General features: G+C 43.1%; 1 protein-coding gene across 2 annotated transcripts in view; it reads right to left on the bottom strand.

Annotated features, from left to right (window-relative positions):
* Positions 1-187: 187 nt before the first annotated feature.
* LOC110537465 (C2 domain-containing protein 2) overlaps positions 188-18,706 on the bottom strand; it is a 21,625-nt gene continuing 3,106 nt past the window's right edge. The window contains exons 3-13 of one of the 2 annotated variants that reach the window (XM_021623526.2): positions 17,575-17,694; positions 9,063-9,164; positions 8,726-8,842; positions 8,334-8,445; positions 7,272-7,380; positions 7,000-7,064; positions 6,639-6,754; positions 6,306-6,480; positions 5,283-5,527; positions 4,856-5,159; positions 188-3,698 (exon numbers count right to left, since the gene is read on the bottom strand). In XM_021623526.2, the coding sequence (XP_021479201.1) occupies positions 3,439-3,698; positions 4,856-5,159; positions 5,283-5,527; positions 6,306-6,480; positions 6,639-6,754; positions 7,000-7,064; positions 7,272-7,380; positions 8,334-8,445; positions 8,726-8,842; positions 9,063-9,164; positions 17,575-17,694 (1,725 nt within the window). In that variant the 3' untranslated portion in view covers positions 188-3,438. The remainder of the gene's footprint in view (positions 3,699-4,855; positions 5,160-5,282; positions 5,528-6,305; positions 6,481-6,638; positions 6,755-6,999; positions 7,065-7,271; positions 7,381-8,333; positions 8,446-8,725; positions 8,843-9,062; positions 9,165-17,574; positions 17,695-18,706) is intronic. The other variant, XM_036937412.1, reaches the window with a different exon arrangement.

Here is an 18,706-nt window from a genome sequence, read left to right as displayed (position 1 = left end):
AATATCTAATTCATGACTCGATTTCTTTACACAACGCACATATTTGAACGCACTAGGTCTACATTACGTTAAAATGTAATTGCTTAAAACAGGTGTGGCCTCCAAACAAAATACATATAGCACTATTATTCAGAGAAAGACAATAAGCACTTTGTCACAGAGATTCAAAGAAAACCGCACACTTGAGTGGTTATTCAGTTAATATTTATTGCTCAAGATGTTAAACCTGATATGTCAATAATTACTCATAATCCCTGCATGGCATTGACTGTAATTAAATATTAGCAGGCAACCAGGTTCTGTACGTTTCACAGAGACAATATAAAATGTCAGCAAGCTGTTTAATAATATACAGGCCCACTGCTTATTGAAATGCATAATCTTGCACTTGTCAGTTGCCATTGATTAGGCTTAGAATCAAGTTTGCATGTTTAAAACACCCCACATTCTTTTCTGAAGTTTTAACAAGGTTTAAAGATTACTTTGGGTTTCGGCATACACCTCTAGCTGCAAGATGGCTCTAAAGGGGACCTTATTTACTGAAACAAGGAGCAGTCAGCTCATTGGGAACCCTTCCAGGAGCTTACGTCAATATTTGACCCACCACTGTACAAATATGTGACCGGTTACAGGATCTGAGGCGTTTGGCGCTCGTTCATACTTCACAGGAAGGACGTAAAAAAAAAACACATAACCCATACAGTATCTGCAGCAGACAGAACTTAGTTAATGCTGTTGTTCAAGATCAACACAAATGGCATACCCTTTTTTTCAGCAACCAGATACCCCAGTGTAATCAGTCATCCAAGGATATCATAAAAACACAGCTCATTGATTATGTTTTCATATGGGTTGTTGAGGGGAAATCCAACTGGCTCCTCTTTGTCATTTTAATGCCACTCAGCAACATTCTCAAGTCCTCTGAAAACACCAGATCATAGGTATAGATAGCACAGCTACTGCCGTTCTGGGACAGCATGTCCCAAGTCATTCGAAGACTGGTCATACCTGAAGAATTGACAATTTCCAAGAGGTAATCCCACTACAGTTTGTCACTACTACACAGGTAGAACAACTGTTCTCCAGTCTCTTCAAAAGCCTTGTAAACAGTAGGGCATCTGACTACTATGTCCATGTTGAGTACTGCCATCATGTCCATAAGAGTATAGCAGTCCTCTCAGTAGGCTCATTCAATGAGAATAAAAACAGTAGTTGGCAGGGAATTTATCTTAAAACAACTCATTTAATTTACCTGCTTAAATAAAAGTACAATCATTAGCTAGATAAAATCCCAAAGCAGTCAAACCATTCAGATTTCCCAAAGATGTATCATCCTTTCTGTTTAGACAATGTTTAAAGCGCTGATATGTTACATTTCATTTTTAAAACAAAAAAACAGCAGAAACGCATGAGTGAATGACCCCTGTGTTTTTAGTGAACACTGCAACAAGTATGCCTTGAGGTAGTGTCACGTTCGTTCCCTCTCTCAGCATGTCGTCACTGGGGTTCCATTTTCTACCTCACCAACCCCAGGCAGTTGTAGTGTAAGGAATCTTTAGGTCGGAAGACTAGAGGAAATTGCATTTAAAACACTGCAATATTTAAAAGAAAAGTGATAATACAAAGCAAAAAAATATTTTAAAATGTTATCAAACAGAAAATTGCAATTTTCATGTTTTCCATAATGTCACTGCACTGTTTTGAAATAGTGTTTATGGTGGAAATTCCCAATTCTTTATTACCAAGTGTAATTTTGGACTTTACAAAACTGTATGAGATAACCAATGACATCAAAAGATAACTTACAGAACTGCCATAACTGTTGATGTCTGAAATGTTTAGTCTGGCATAAGATTTTCACAGTAGCTCTGAAGTTTGTATGTGAATTTACTTTAGATAAGATGTCTTGAATTAAAATGTTAGGCTTTATCATCTCCCACTAGTATCAGCCTTGCAGTGGAACAAACTGTCTCCCTTTGTCAACACAAACTCCTCTCTCAATCACAAAGTGCCTCCAAACTGCTTGCTATTTATACAGATAGAGGTTATCACAAGAGCAGTTCAAGTAATTACTCTTAAAAAGCTTTTAAAAAAAAATCACACCTTGAGTGTAAAACCTAGAAAATGTATCTAGCAATGTGTGCAAATCATGTCAACACCACTCTTCTCTCCTTCTTTGGTCCCTCTGGGCCACATTTCAATCGGACCCTTTAAGAGGTCAAAGGTCAGGGTTGACCTCACTACCAAATATTTTTTATAACTAACCCAAGATAGACCAGAGCCTGTCGTTTCCAATGGGAGCAAATTAATCATACTGGGCAGAACAAACAAGGAGGTGGGCAGAGCCAAGCACGAGCTAGTGAGATCTTATTAGCGCTTTATAGAATTTATTTTAATATTTCCGTTAGGGAACGCCTACTATGAAGTGCGCGTGTGCAATAACAATTCGCCTTTGCACTCCAAAACAACGGCATTTTCAAAACCTTGGCAAAGGGTAAAGTCTACAAAGTGTAGTCCACTCGGTTTGTTACCGATTCTAGTTATGGAAGCAGAAAACTGTATGGACATCAAATGTTTAATCAATGGGAAAACTAGCAGAATGTTGGCCAAAATCCATCTCACTCCATCTTCTCCCGCTGACGACCACTTGGCTTTCTCTCACAACCATATTTGGTAGTGAGTGGAAACACCAACCAGATGCTTCACATTTACACATCCGGTGAAATATCTGTCTCATTGTTCTGTGTTACTACACTCTAATAGGATGAGGGTGCAGGTTGGCCACAAGTAGTTATTCTTCTGGTTTAGAAGGCCACAAATACAGAATATATGTTTGTTTTTTTAATTACAAAAATATTATCATGAAATGGCATGGAGGTGAAGATTTTTTTTTTCTCCAAATTAGCATTACCCAAAAACACGATCAAATATTTCTGCTACAAAAAAAAGTGAGGTTGGTGGAAGAGCCGGAGGGAGGGAGATAAAGAGAATATTTTACCTCCATACTGCCTTCCAACCAGTAATGGAGGATTCACGGATCAGGAAGTGGAGTCTATCAGTCAGTGCAAGGTGGTAGATGTGGAGGCAACGTGGGGGGATGGAGGACTATCTGAGGGGAAGGAGAGGGTGGGGGGGTGGAGAACTATCGGAGGGGAAGAAAAGGGTGGTGGAGTGGGGGGGGGTGGAGAACTATCGGAGGGGAAGGAGACGTGGTAGGAGAGGGTGGTGGAGTGGAGGACTATTGGAGGGAAAGGAGAGGGTGGTGGAGTGGGGGGGTGGAGGACTATCAGAGTGGAAGGAGAGGGTGGTGGCGTGGAGGGGGGGGTAGAGGACCATCGTAGGGGAAGTAGAGGGGGGCTGGAGGCCTAGAGGGGAAGGAGAGGGTGGTAGGGGTGGTGGAGTGGGGGGGCTGGAGGCCTATCGGTGGGAGGGGGGGGGTCAGGCTGCATGCTGCTCCCCTGGGGTAGGAACGGGTGTCACTGTTTGGGTGGTGGTGGAGCCGTTGGCTGTGCTCTTGCTCGTGGGCAGCAGCTTGCGGTTCAGCATCCGGCTGAAGGTGGACGTGCGTTTCTCCCGGTCTACCGTCACAGGCTGCTCCAAGTACACCAGGTCGTTGTGCGACTGGCTCATCCCCGGGTCTTTACACTGGCGGCGCCGGCGGAAGAACAGCTTGGCACTCCTGTGCAGGAAGCTGCCTCCTGGTGGGAGGGAGAAAAGGAAACCAGAGGAGGTTGTCCTAAATTAATATAATTAATTTGACATTTAAGTAACTTAGCAGACGCTCGACTTACAGTTAGTGCATTCATCTTAAGGCAACCACGTATCACAAATGTACTTTCTATCAGTCAAGGTAGAAGGGGGGGTTAAGTGCAGGTGAAGTTTTTGTAAATTGTTTTTTGGGGGGGGGGGTATTATTTAAGATACTGTTTACAATGTTTTCAGAAGATGGCCAGGGACTGCTGTTCTAGCTGACAGTAACTGTCAGATAGTGTCCTCTACCCTCATAATCCCAGTCTATATTCACTAATAAAATAGGGAAAAAAACATGAATTCTTGTTTGCACAATGCACCTCATAAATTGGAGCCAAGTTATATGCAAGAGATACTGTGAATATGTGGGCCAACGTTCACCCTTAGTTTAGGAAACTTGACACACGCTTCAATACAAAACATTGCCAGATACATCTAGATACCTATCATTTTATCTTGGGAGGAGAAGAAAGGTGAACCACACCTTGATGCAAACCACATATTGATGAATGGGAGTAAATTAGGGTAAGTGGGTAAACAACAAACACACACAAACACCATTGAACAAGGACAAAGACAAGCTGAAAACAAGGACAATCAAACACGGACAAAGACATGGTCAAAAAGAGAAAGTGGAGTAACTAATAAATCTGGACTTGAAAAGTAGAACCAACCATGACAGAATGTGCCTATAACTGCTCCTTACAACCAAACTAGGCACTGCTCCAGCCTAAAATTAAATGTTATACCATCTGAAAGCAAATGTGAATGTCACATTTCACAGATGGATAGCATTCTAATCTAGTCAAGCTACTAACAGCTGTTCGGGAGGTGACTTACTCTTCTGGAAATCATTTCTGATTAGTTTCCTCTAAGAAGGAAAAGAAGATTTGATTTGATTTGAAGAACACTGACAAGGGAAGACATGAAACATTGTGTCAGGAGGAAGGAACGATGAGAAATTAGATACATGACATGGAAAGAGAGAGAAAGAGAAAGTGATATGCCAGTAGAATATTGTAGGAAATAATAAGGCCAAAAATAAACCCAGCAATGAGATATGTCTGCACAGGACTGGCATAGGGCACATTCCATCAAACCTCACCTCTGCTCTTTTTGGATCCAGACTCTGAGATGCATAGTGACATGGAGGTTTTGTCTGGATCTTGGTCTGTGCCCTGTCCTGCTTGGCACTCCAAGTCCTCCGGGGCCTGCCGGGCTTGAGCCTGGGCCACTCCACTGGGGCCCTCCTGGGGGTCTGACGACACCTCCAGGGGTTTGCTACTGGCTTTTACTACTGATGCAGTTGCCACAGCAATCTCCTGAGATCCGCCCTCCGACATAGAGGCGTCCATCGCAGCAGCATAGCCCGCCATCAGAGCCATCTCATCATCCTGAGACAGAGGAGTCTGGGAAATGGAGTACAGAACAGAAAACCCACTATTAGAGGTAGAGTGTACTGCCTAGCTGCTCTGTAAGGTACATATTTGGCTTTCAGAAAAGCCCTATATAAATCCTATGTATTATGGTACCTTGGTCACTCCTGAGATGATGATGGTGCTCTTCTTGACCGGGGACTTGAGCTTCTGCCTGGCGGACTCGTGGAGCTGGCGGATGGCAGCCTCGGCCACGGGGTCGGTCCCGTTGAGCATGAGTAGCTCTGTGTCGGAGGAGGACAAGGCCTTGCTCCCCATGATCCCCAGCACGGACGGCTGCGCCGACACCCTTCGTCCTGACACCTTGGACTTGGTGCCGCTGGGAGGATTGGAGGGGGTCTCTGAAAACATACAAGATCACTTGGAGAAGTGGCTTATCAACTAATAACTTATACAAATATATATTTTATTTTTGATACATTTGATTTAAAATAATCTGAGCCCATCTTCTGTAAGCAACATCTCATAGTAAGGCTTAGCCTAGACTAGTGACAGTAATTTGTGTCAAAATGCCCGAACATCTGGTCTAGGGAACTGCATCGCAGCGCTAGCTGTGCCATCAGAGACTCTGAGTTCGCGCCCAGGCTCTGTCGCAGCCGGCCGAGACCGGGAGGTCCGTGGGGCGACGCACAATTGGCCTAGCGTCGTCTGGGTTAGGGAGGGTTTGGTTTTGGCTTGTCTCATCGCGCACCAGCGACTCCTGTGGCGGGTCGGACGCAGTGTGCGCTAGCCAAGGTAGCCAGGTGCACAGTGTTTCCTCCGACACATTGGTGCGGCTGGCTTCAGGGTTGGAGGCGCGCTGTGTTAAGAAGCAGTGCGGCTTGATTGGGTTGTGTTTCGGAGGATGCATGGCTTTCGACCTTCGTCTCTCCCGAGCCCGTACGGGAGTTGTAGCGATGAGACAAGATAGTAATTACCAACAATTGGATACCACAAAATTGGGGAGAAAAGGGGATACAATTTTATAAAAAAATAAATAAATTAAAACAAATAAAAAAATGCCTGAACATCAAAGCTCCAGAGAATGGTTGTCTGTAGTATGTGGATAAGGACCTTCAAATGAGTCTCTTATTGACATATTTTTAGTGTTCCAGATTAAAATGTTACTTCAATACGTACGCTGGGTTATATTTAGTCCAGGCAGTAGTGGTCGACCTGGTTTACTCTTCACTGCAGTGATTGTGGTGACCACAGTACCGCAGGGCATGACCGTGCGGTCCATCTCCACTCTCTTAGTGGGGGCTGGAGTAGGGGACTGCCACGACCGCACCTCACTGGGTTTCAGGTAGGTCAACTGTGGTACAAAAGAAAGAAGGTAAAGACATGATTATCACACGTGTTCAAGTATAACTGATTGGAATTTCAATAAAACTTCAAAAACATTGAGTGAAACAATGTGTTGGATAGACTTGAATATGATATGCATTAAGTAGTTAAAAAGCTAGTTCTTACCTCAGCAGTAAGTGACCCTGTCACTTGATCTTTGGTCGTGAGTGTAAATGTTTGCTGTCCTTTGGGCTGCTTCTTCACCAGATCAAAAGGCAAAGACACTTGACCCAGTAAGGAGTCTATCAGGAAGACAACACATCCCAATCAGTTTGCGATTACAAGACTTCATACCTACAGGAAAAATAAATGAGTAAAATGGCAGACAACATGATACAGAGGACATTTTAACTGTCAGACAAAGCTTTCATTGTTATTAAAAACAATTTCAAAGTAAAACTATTTTGGGTGCGTATGGGACAGATTATTAGCATCATTCCTTCTCCCTGTACCTAAAGACAGAGATTCAAAACAAAGATACACTTACTCTCCTGCGGTTTCCCATCATCCAGCAGCTGAATTTTCAGCTCTTTTGATCGTCCATTCAGCTCACTGATGAGAGAAAGAGAAACATTCACTAAACTGAAAATGAGTAACAAAGACAATGAGGGAGAGAGGAGAACTGTGGGTTGGATATAACGCAACCGGTGGCAAGTGTTTACTAAGCGATTGAGCTCACAGGCTACAAATGAATTTTTGCTTTCCCTATAGACCGGGGTCTGTAAAGACAGTTTCTGGCAGCATTGGAGCTGGACTCACAAGATGAAGGGCTGGTCCCAGGCTGGACTGGCTGTGTTCTGTAGGACTGAAGTGGAGAGTTTCTGTGGAGGGTCGTCTAGCTGCAGCACACACAGGGGATTCAGACTGCCTGCAAAGTGCAAACAACAGAAGATGAGTTGAACAGAAATGCATGTTCACATACAAATCAATTAGGGTTGGGGATAATGAAACACCAGTCAATACAGTACACTGACAACTCCATTTATGAGCATTATGATTTTTGAACATTAGATCAAAATGACTTTAGATGTCTGAACCACAGAACTAGAATGAGTTCGTTCTACTTCTATGGTCTGAACACTTTAGTTTAATATAATGCTAATAACTTTGAGTGACTTTGTGACCAGTATCTTTACATGTCAATGACTGAGATAAAGCAGCGCTGGCTTGTAACAGAATGAATAATGCATCAACTGGTAGAGACACAAGTTGCCCTGGCCATTGGCCAACTAAACACTCAGCTTCAGGCCGGACTGAGGCTAAGCTAAGGGGAATGGAGCCATTACAAGATAACAGGAAACTTCACTAGTGATTGGCAAGCCAGGCTGAAACTCAATGAAAGGGACCTGGTTTGCTTTAATTCATTACATTTCTGCAGTTATGTAGAGCCTTTCAGACAGCACACACCAAAAAGCTGCTGCCTCCTTAGCTTTGGGTCGCAGCCAATTTCACAAATCCTAGCAGCATAATTGTCCACTTTGCTTTAATGAAAAAGAAGCCACGGGGGTGAGAAGTGGTGACCGCCACAAATTAATTTATCAATGGTAATCTATTCAGGGAGATACGCTCTGCCCCTGCTGTGGGGTGATGAGCTGCAGCTATGCCACCCCTGCTACTGTAGGAGAGTTTAGAACCACAATGATTAGGGTTCAACAGAGGTCAGAAAAGAACAAGTCTCAGTGGCTCCTTGGGTTCCATGATGCAGTCATCTCTTCTGGCAGCCACCTCAAGATGAGGCACATTTGGAGCTGTAACAAAACTTCAGTGTTTTGATCATGTTTCCATAGTCGAACCAGGTTGTGAGCCAGTGGTGTCCCTCACCTGCAGCACCGTCCTCCTGCTCCTTACACGTTACCCGGATATTCTTTACCAGCAGCTTCCAGTCGTGAGCGCGGGGGGGCTTGGGCGGTGACGTCACCTTGTTACGGGCCTCCTAGAAAAGGTGACAGAGAACATGGCGATACTAGGCACTTCCATATGCCATGTAGTGCAGAGTAGAAATGTAGAGCTAGAGGGTGTGCAGGCTATTGTTCCAGCTCAGCACTAACACATCTGACTCAAGAACGTGGGGTGTAGAGACTAAGCAACCTATCAATGTTGCTATGTAAGCGCTTCAGCACATCAATCAATGGAGAGGTATAGAGATGGCCACGGGGTGACAGGAGCACGATGTGCTGACGCAGTGTTTTTGTTGTCGTATGTCTTCCTCTCACCTTGACCTCTGTGGCCTGAGCAGGCCTGCAACTCAGCATAATGGAGGGACGCACCGCACACAGCAGCTGTCTCAGCCTGTCCTTTACTGCAGCCACACTGGGGCCTGTGGCATGGTCCTGACAGAGACGTACAACAAACAAACCGATCAACTATCTCATCATATCACTAGCAATCATTGCCATTACACTTTGACTTGTCTGGACTGATGGTTTTGGGATACATCCTAAAGGAACATGTTCAGGTTTGCAGTTTACACTCAAGAAGTATTGAAGTGCTTACGTCGTTTTTTCAAATGTGTATTGCCTTTAACACTACAACTGAGACGGTGGGCTGTACCTGTGTGAAGCTGGGGCTGAGCTGCAGGTCCCAAGTCTCGAGATGGCACACCCCCCAGACCACCTGGACCTGCCCTTCAGCCTCCCTCATCTGCAAGTCCAACTGGGGAACAGAGGGCAACAGAACCACCATAAGCAACAACACCGTTCAACACACACACCGCTCAGAGTGCAAGCCAACACAATGAGCTGTAATTGAGCAGTCCAGCACAGAGAGAGTAAGTGAGAGAGAGTGAGTGAGCGAGAGTGGAGGTGATCGTCAAAGGTAGGACTGTACTAGTGACTGGGCCATCCTAGGGCTGTTACGGTGACTGTATAACCGGCACACCGGCAGTCACGAGTCATGACTGCAGTCAAATTCCAGTAACTAGGCTTCTCCAAGCTCTGATGCAGCTGCTGGTGGTCATTAGTAGCATACCAAACTTGCAAACTGCCTGGTACTCAGCTCTCTATTGTCCCTGTAATCACTCTGACATCAATGCGAATGTAATCGAAAATCTAATCAAACACTTCATGAGAGCATGTTGTGCAACATTTCTATAGGCTATGCAATTGCATGAGAATTGCATGAGTTTTTATGGCCTCTACTAAAAAGAGGGTCAGCTTTCTATAGGTTAAGCCTACTATATTTATTTATCCACTTTACTAATATTAAACCCATTGCTTTTCTTTACAACAGGAGTATAGCCTAATTGGCTAGCATAAAAATTAACCACAGGAAAAACATCCTCCATTCGCAATTTAAGTGCAGAGATTTTTTTGTACTGAGACCGGTGCATGATAATGGTCCATCCTAAATCAAAAGTAATTTCACACATATATTTAGTATATGTGAAGACAACATTAAATTAAGAAGTCTGATGTGTGACAATATTATCACTTGCGAATGATGTATTATCACTTGTGAATGACACCCAGCATGTGCAGTAAGGCAAGAAACAGCGCATGCCTTTTTTGTTGTTGCACTTTTTCAAATCCTAGTCGCACACCTCATGTCGCCTAGCCCATAATCCTATATGTTTTGATAAGGATTGTATCACAAATAAAGTGGCCAAATAACTTCTGAAAATAAAGCACATTAATCCGCATTACAACCGGCATACATAGTCGGCGCTTGAGCTACAAGTTCGGCGAAGATTTAAACCATAAAAATGCACCTTTATATTAAAGAATTACATGCATAAATCAGATTTGCAGTCACTTTTGTGTTATCCCGCAAATTGATTGCATTTTGGAACATTCGCGCCTACTGCCGTGTGCGCATCGCTGCACTTATAATCTAAAGAAACAGCCTAATAGTTTACTAACATTTTAAGCTAAACATTCTGATCTGTTGCATCAGACTCAGTGCTTTAAAAAGAAAAGCGAAGGCGAAGTACACTTCCAAGAAAAGGCTTTGGGATGGAGTTTCAATATGGCAGTCGTGCCAACATATTCCATCAGCCACCTGGTGGAAGGGACTTTGTGGATCTGAGGCTCTTTCCCCCGTTGCCTCAATCATCCTCCAAATCCCACCAACATCAGCCACCTCAAAGCGCAACTGGTCCTTGTTTGGGAACACACACCAAAGCATGCAACAGGCTGACCAATACAAGGGTTGAAAAATTGGTGGCCATCCGGGCAAATTTGAGGCTTTTTGAGCCTGTCAACAAGCCATCCTCAACAAGGTTGGAAAGTGACAGTGAAGATGAGGCCTCAGAGTCTGATGTTCAAGAGGTGGACATTGAGGAGGTCCAGGGAGAAGACATATAAGCCTGAGAGGAAGACAACCAAAGCTTTAGTTTCTAGACTATCATTTTACAGATGCGATGGATCATTGGGGGTCATTCAATATTCCCTTTTGTTGTTCATTGAAATCATCCCATGTGAAGAGTCAACTAATTTAGTTAAAGTTCAATTCTTACCTAAATAGTTATTTTTATTTCTATTGGAAGGATTTAATCATTTGCCATGTCTACTTATGATAAGGTAAAAGGTTTATGATTCTGTCTCCATATGATATGGTAAAAACATTCAATACAAAAAACATCTCCATTTAAATGGTATTAATATTAATTTGCATATATTCCTGTTAATTCCCATGGAAAGTTTCCACCTCTGAATATTCCCCAAAATGTGCAATCCTAACCGCCACAGCCCTGGGCCACCCTGTCCCAAAATGCCTAGATTCTGCTCTGGCTGTACAGAGAAATCTGTGTTACCAAACAAAGGCTTTTTCTGATAGCACTGAAATACCCAGGTAAAATGCCTGGATTAAGTGAAACAAAAAGTTTGGTCAATAAAAGTAGATTTCGGTCAGACTGGAAACAGTGTAGGCCTAAGGGTTACTTAAGTTTCCTTGTACTGTGCTCTAAGTAATGGAGAGCACAACAAACATACAGTGCATTCGGGAAAAGTATTCCGAACCCTTGACCTTTTCCACATTTTGTTATTTGACAGCCTTATTCTAAAATGTATTAAATTAAAAAATGTTCCTCAATCTACAAACAATACCCTATAATGACAAAGCGAAAAGGTTTAGAAATGATTGCTAATTATTTGTATTTTTATTTATTTTTTAAATCAGAAAGACCTTAAGTATTCAGACACTTTGCTATGACTCGAAATTGATCTCAGATGCATCCTGTTTCCATTGATCATCCTTGAGATGTTTATACAACTTGATTGGAGTCCACCTGTGGTAAATTCAATTGATTGGATATGATTTGGAAAGGCACACACCTGTCTATCAAGGTCCCACAGTTGGCGGTACATGTCAAAGTAAAAACTAAGCCATGAGGTTGAACGAATTGTCCGTAGAGGTTCGTGACAGGATTGTGTCAAGGCACAGATCTGGGGAAGGGTACCTAACAATTTTTGCAGCATTGAAGGGCCGAAGAACACAGTGGCCTCCATCATTCTTAAATGGAAGAAGTTTGGAGACACAAAAACTCTTCCTAAAGCTGGCCACCCTGCCAGACTGAGCAATCAGGGGGAGAAGGGCCTTGGTTAGGGAGGCGACCAGGAACCCGATGGTCACTCTGACAGAGCTCCAGAGTTCCTCTAAGGAGATGGGAAAACCTTTCAGAAGGACAACCATCTCTGCAGCACTCCACCAATCAGGCCTTTGGCGGTAGAGTCGCCAGACGGGAGCCACTCCTCAGTAAAAGGCACATGACGGTCCGATTGGAATTTGCCTAAAGGCACCTAAAGAACTCTGACCATAAGAAACAAGATTCTCTAGTCTGATAAAACAGGTTCGTCAAGCTTGTAGCGTCATACCAAAGAAGACTTGAGGCTGTAATCGATGCCAAAAGTGCTTCAACAAAGTACTGAGCAGAGGATCTGAACACTTACAGTGCCAGTCAAAAGTTGACACACCTACTCATTCAAGGGTTTTTCTTTATTTTTGTTGTTGTAGAATAATAGATAAGACATCAAAACTATGAAATAACATATGGAATCATGTAGTAACCAAAAAAAGTGTTTAACAAATGAAAATATATTTTATATTTGAGATTCTTCAAAGTAGCCACCCTATGCTTTGACAGCTTTGCACACTCTTGGCATTCTCTTAACCAGCTTCATGAGGTAGTCACCTGGAATGCATTTCAATTAACAGGTGTGCCTTGTTAAAAGTTGATTTGTGGAATTTCTTTCCTTCTTAATGCATTTGAGCGAATCAGTTGTGTTGTGACAAGGTAGGGGTGGAATACAGATGCCCTATTTGGTAAAATACTAAGTAAAAAAAAACAAAGAAAAATGACAATCCATCATTACTTTAAGACATGAAGGTCAGTCAATACTAGAGGTCGACCAATTAATCGGAATAGCCAATTTCAAGTTTTCATAACAAATAAAAGGTGATTTAAAATATATATATATATATATATATATTTTTTTTAAATCGGCCAAATCGGTGTCCAAAAATACAGATTTGGCCGATTTAAGAAATATATATATTTTTTTTTACACCTTTATTTAATCTTTATTTAACTAGGCAGTCAATTAAGAACACATTCTTATTTTCAATGACGGCCTAGGAACGATGGGTTAACTGCCTTGTTCAGGGGCAGAATGACAGATTTTTACCTCGTCAGCTCAGGGATTCAATCTGGCAACCTTACAGTTAACTAGTCCAACGCTCTAACCACCTGCCTCTCATTGCACTCCACGAGGAGCCTGCCTGTTACGTGAATGCAGTAAGCCACGGTAAGTTGCTAGCTAGCATTAAACTTATCTTATAAAAAACAAAATCAATCAATCATAATCACTAGTTAACTACACATGGTTGATGATATTACTAGTTTATCTTGCGTGTCCTGCGTTACATATAATCGATGCGGTGAGTATCGTTGCTCCAATGTGTACCTAACCATAAACACCAATGCCTTTCTTAAAACAAAAAACAGAGAATTATATATTTTTAAACCTGCATATTTAGCTAAAAGAAATCCAGGTTAGCAGGCAATATTAACCAGGTGAAATTGTGTCACTTCTCTTGCGTTCATTGCACGCAGAGTCAGTGTATATGGGCCGTAATTATGACATAACATTGAAGGTTGTGCAATGTAACAGCAATATTTGTTCCTGTTCCCAAGAAAGCTAAGGTAACTGAGCTAAACGACGTCCGTCCCGTAGCACTCACTTCCGTCATCATGAAGTGCTTTGAGACTAGTCAAGGACCATATCACCTCCACCCTACCTGACACCCTAGACCCACTCCAACTTGCTTACCGCCCCAATAGGTCCACAGACGACGCAATCGCAATCACACTGCACACTGCCCTAACCCATCTGGACAAGAGTAATACCTATGTGAGAATGCTGTTCATCGACTACAGCTCAGCATTTAACGCCATAGTACCCTCCAAACTCGTCATCAAGCTCGAGACCCTGGGTCTCGACCCCGCCCTGTGCAACTGGTTACTGGACTTCCTGACGGGCCGCCCCCCAGGTGGTGAGGGTAGGTAACAACATCTCCACCCCGCTGATCCTCAACACTGGGGCCCCACAAGGGTGCGTTCTGAGCCGTCTCCTGTACTCCCTGTACACCCACGACTGCGTGGCCATGCACGCCTCCAACTCAATCATCAAGTTTGCGGATGACACTAGAGTGGTAGGCTTGATTACCAACAACAATGTGACGGCCTACAGGGAGGAGGTGAGGGCCCTCGGACTGTGGTGTCAAGAAAATAACCTCACACTCAACATCAACAAAACGAGATGATTGTGGACTTCAGGAAACAGCAGAGGGAGCACCCCCCTATACACATCGACGGGACAGTAGTAGAGAGGGTAGTAAGTTTCAAGTTCCTCGGCGTACACATCACGGACAAACTGAATTGGTCCACCCACACAGACAGCGTTGTGAAGAAGGCGCAGCAGCGCCTCTTCAACTTCAGGAGGCTGAAGAAATTTGGCTTGTCACCAAAAGCACTCACAAACTTCTGTAGATGCACAACCATGAGCATCCTGTCAGGCTGTATCACCGCCTGGTACGGCAACTGCTCCGCCCACAACCGTAAGGCTCTCCAGAGGGTAGTGAGGTCTGCACAACGCATCACCGGGGGCAAACTACCTGCCCTCCAGGACACCTACACCACCACATCAGACTGTTAAACAGCCACCACTAACATTGAGTGGCTGCTGCCAACACACTGACTCAACTCCAGCCCCTTTAATAATGGGAATTGATGGAAATGTACGTAAAATATATCACTAGCCACTTTATATAATGTTTACATACCCTACATTACTCATCTCATATGTATATACTGTACTCTATACCATCTACTGCATCTTGCCTATGCCGTTCTGTACCATCACTCATTCATATATCTGTATGTACATATTCTTTATCCCTTTACACTTGTGTGTATAAGGTAGTAGTTGTGGAATTGTTAGGTTAGATTACTCGTTGATAATAACTGCATTGTCAGAACTAGAAGCACAAGCATTTGGAGACATTTATCTCCATCACCAACTTTAAACATCTGCTATCTGAGCAGCTAACCGATCGCTGCAGCTGTACATAGTCCATCGGTATATAGCCCACCCAATTGACCTACCTCAGCCCCATACTGTTTTTATTTTATTTACTTTTCTGCTCTTTTGCACACCAGTATCTCTACCTGCACATGTTCATCTGATCATTTATCACTCCAGTCTTAATCTGCTAAATTGTAATTATTCACTCCTATGGCCTATTTATTGCCTACCTGCTCATGCCTTTTGCACACAATGTATATTGATACTTTTTTTTTCTTTTTTCTACTATGTTATTGACTTGTTTATTGTTTACTCCATGTGTAACTCTGTGTTGTTGTCTGTACACACTGCTATGCTTTATCTTGGCCAGGTCACAGTTGCAAATGAGAACTTGTTCTCAACTAGCCTACCTGGTTAAATAAAGGTGAAATAAAAAATGAATAAAAATAAATTTCGCTACACTAACATCTGCTAACCATGTGTATGTGACAAATAAAAATGTGATATTTGGACTTATGGATGCCACCTGTTAGATAAAACACGGAACGGTTCCGTATTTCACTTAAAGAATAAACGTCTTGTTTACGAGATGATAGTTTCCTGATTCTACCATATTAATGACCTAGGGCTCGTATTTCTATGTGTTATCATGTTATAACTAAGTCTATGATTTGATAGAGCAGTCTGACTGAGCGATGGTAGGTACCAGCAGGCTCGTAAGCATTAATTCAAACTGCACTTTCGTGCGTTTGCCAGCAAGCGTTTTGACTTCAAGCCTATCAACTCCCGAGATTAGGCTGGTGTAACCGATGTGAAATGGCTAGCTAGTTAGCGGGGTGCGCGCTAATAGCGTTTCAAACGTCACTCGCTCTGAGACTTGGAGTGGTTGTTCCCCTTGCTCTGCAAGGGCCACGGCTTTTGTGGAGCGATGGGTAACGCTGCTTCGAGGGTGGCTGTTGTCAATATGTTCCTGGTTCGAGCCCAGGTAGGAGCGAGGAGAGGGATGGAAGCTATACTGTTACACTGGCAATACTAAAGTGCCTATAAGAACATCCAATAGTCAAAGGTTAATTAAATACAAATGGTATAGAGAGAAATAGTCCTATAATGCAGGGAAACCATCATCCGTTTTACCACATTTCTATCAGCATGTTAAATGTTCAACCTGAGTGGGGAAAAAAATACACAAAAAAATAAAACTCTGGACCATCTTTACTCCACACACAGAGACGCATACAAATCTCTCCCTCGACCTCCATTTGGCAAATCTGACCATAATTATATCCTCCTGATTCCTGCTTACAAGCTAAAAATTAAAGCAGGAAGCACCAGTGACTAGATCAATAATAACGTGGTCAGATGAAGCAGATGCTAAGCTACAAGACTGTTTTGCAAGCTTAGACCGGAATATGTTTCGGGATTCCTCCAATGACATTGAGGACTACACCACATCAGTCATTGGCTTCATCAATAAGTGCATCGATGACATCGTCCACACGGTGACCATACATACATACCCCAACCAGAAGCCATGGATTACAGGTAACATCCGCACTGAGCTAAAGGCTAGAGCTGCCGCTTTCAAGGAGCAGGACTCTAACCCGGAAGCTTATAAGAAATCCCGCAATTCCCTCCGACAAACCATCAAACAGGCAAAGAGTCCTGTATTGACGAAGATCGAATCATACTACACCGGCTCTGACGCTCGTCAGATGTGGCAAGGCTTGCAAACCATTACAGACTACAAAGGGAAGCACAGCCAAGAGCTGTCCATGACACGAGCCTACCAGACGAGCTAAACTACTTCTATGCTCGCTTCAAGGCAAATAACACTGAAACATGCATGAGGGCACTAGCTGTTCCGGAAGACTGGCTGTGGAGAGCGTGATCACACAATGTGAGTAAGACCTTTAAACAGGTCAACATTCACAAGGACCATATTTCGAAATAACTTTAATTCAAGCAGAGAGACAAAGGCTAGATTGCGTAAACATTGTGGGTAAACCTGAGACTTGACTGTAAATCGTGCCCATTCAGTTATGGGCCGTGCTACTAAAATAGATGAATCAAGCCATCTCTACTTGGTTTTGCATGAAAGATAGCCTATCACTCAACGTCAAGACCATTATTTTTGGGTGGAAAATTCTTAATTCCATTAGTATGTGATTGTGTCTGTGATTATACTCCAACAATAAAAGTGAAGGTAGTAGGGAAAGTGGGGCACCTTTACCAAAAAATGGGGGAGCTGGGAACTCATCCCCTCCAGTATTTTACATGACACTGACAGTAATTTAAACAAGGTCTCGAGGGCATTTATCAACCTCGGAGTCCTCGCCATTTAATCTGATTCTTGTAGCAGAAGCGAAGCTCTGCTGAAGTGCGTCATGTTCAATAAATCAGAGCTTCCTCCATTAAGACAACCAGGAACCCTGCCACCTCTGACTCGCTCTCACTTTGTTCGTATTAAGCATAGCTCCAATTGAAATGGGAAGGGATATATTATAGCTGCAGATGTAGTGAGCACAACTGTTGTGTTCATTTACCTGCAGTTCAAGTGGAGATATCTTTACGCTGTACCTACAGGGATCTCCTGGAGACATGGCTGATGGTGAAGCACTGAGGGAGAACTGAAGCTTGTCCCCGACCACCTTGCATCGTGCAGCCTATAGGAAGACAAGACAGCAAATAGTTACAATAGTACCATACAATAAGCGAGGGAACACTCAAACATGTATTTGAGGTAAAAAGGTGCTTGGTGCTAAACATGCCTAACTATGATTGTGGTATTCTTGCAAACTGCATACGTGGTTCACATTACAATTGGTTAACCTGTAGTTTTTCCTTAATGGGAACTATGTGTGTTGCCTATTTCAGAGTGTGACAACAATCAACTTGAAAGCTCAAACATGAAGCATCTCATTAAAGGAGGGTACTGCCCATTTCTCCCTGCTTGACCCTCCTTGTCATTGGTTCCCTAGTCTCCTTATGGTGCTTTCAAGACAACTGGTAACTCTGGGGGGGGGGGGACTAGGTAAAATCATGACATCATTGATCTTCAGGTTGGAGCGCTAGAAAGATGCCAGAGTTTCCCACTTGGAAATCTGAGTTAGATGACCGTTCTAATGATTTTTCCTAGTCGAAGCTAGTTTTTCGCCACTCCAGAGTTCCCGGTTGTCTTGCACACACTGGAGTCGGAAGTTGGAGAACTCGAGTTCTGAGTTGTTTTACAGTGCTGATCTGTACTGGGCTGGCTATAAAGGGGACAGCTACATAAGCGTCTTACTGCATACACATACCAATGGAGGCAGGGCAAGGACACACCTTTGTTCACCAAAGTCTCTGGGAGCAGAAAACAATGAAGCAGCATCTGGATCTTGCATATTATAGAAAAGCCCCCAAAAAACTGAGCAGGCATTTAATAACACAGACTAGTTTAAATCGTTGCTTTACTTTGTTTCTCCATACAAAATCTGCCAATGCTATTGTTGAAAATCTTATTGATAACTTGTTGTTCATCTTCCTTTTAGAAGAGGGCTGGTTATATGAGGATCCCATGAACTTAGAGCTGGAGAGGAGGTAGTAAAAGTGTGCTTACAGCATGAAAACTGTAAAGAGGCTGCTATTGGCTCCAGCCAGACAATTTAAGGGGAGGGGGAAATGTCTGGAAGTGCCAGT

This window comes from Oncorhynchus mykiss, chromosome 12 (assembly GCF_013265735.2).
Source record: "Oncorhynchus mykiss isolate Arlee chromosome 12, USDA_OmykA_1.1, whole genome shotgun sequence".
Taxonomy (NCBI): Eukaryota; Metazoa; Chordata; class Actinopteri; order Salmoniformes; family Salmonidae; genus Oncorhynchus; species Oncorhynchus mykiss.
The sequence above is the reverse complement of the archived record's forward strand: the minus strand, read 5'-3'. Positions and strand labels throughout refer to the sequence as shown.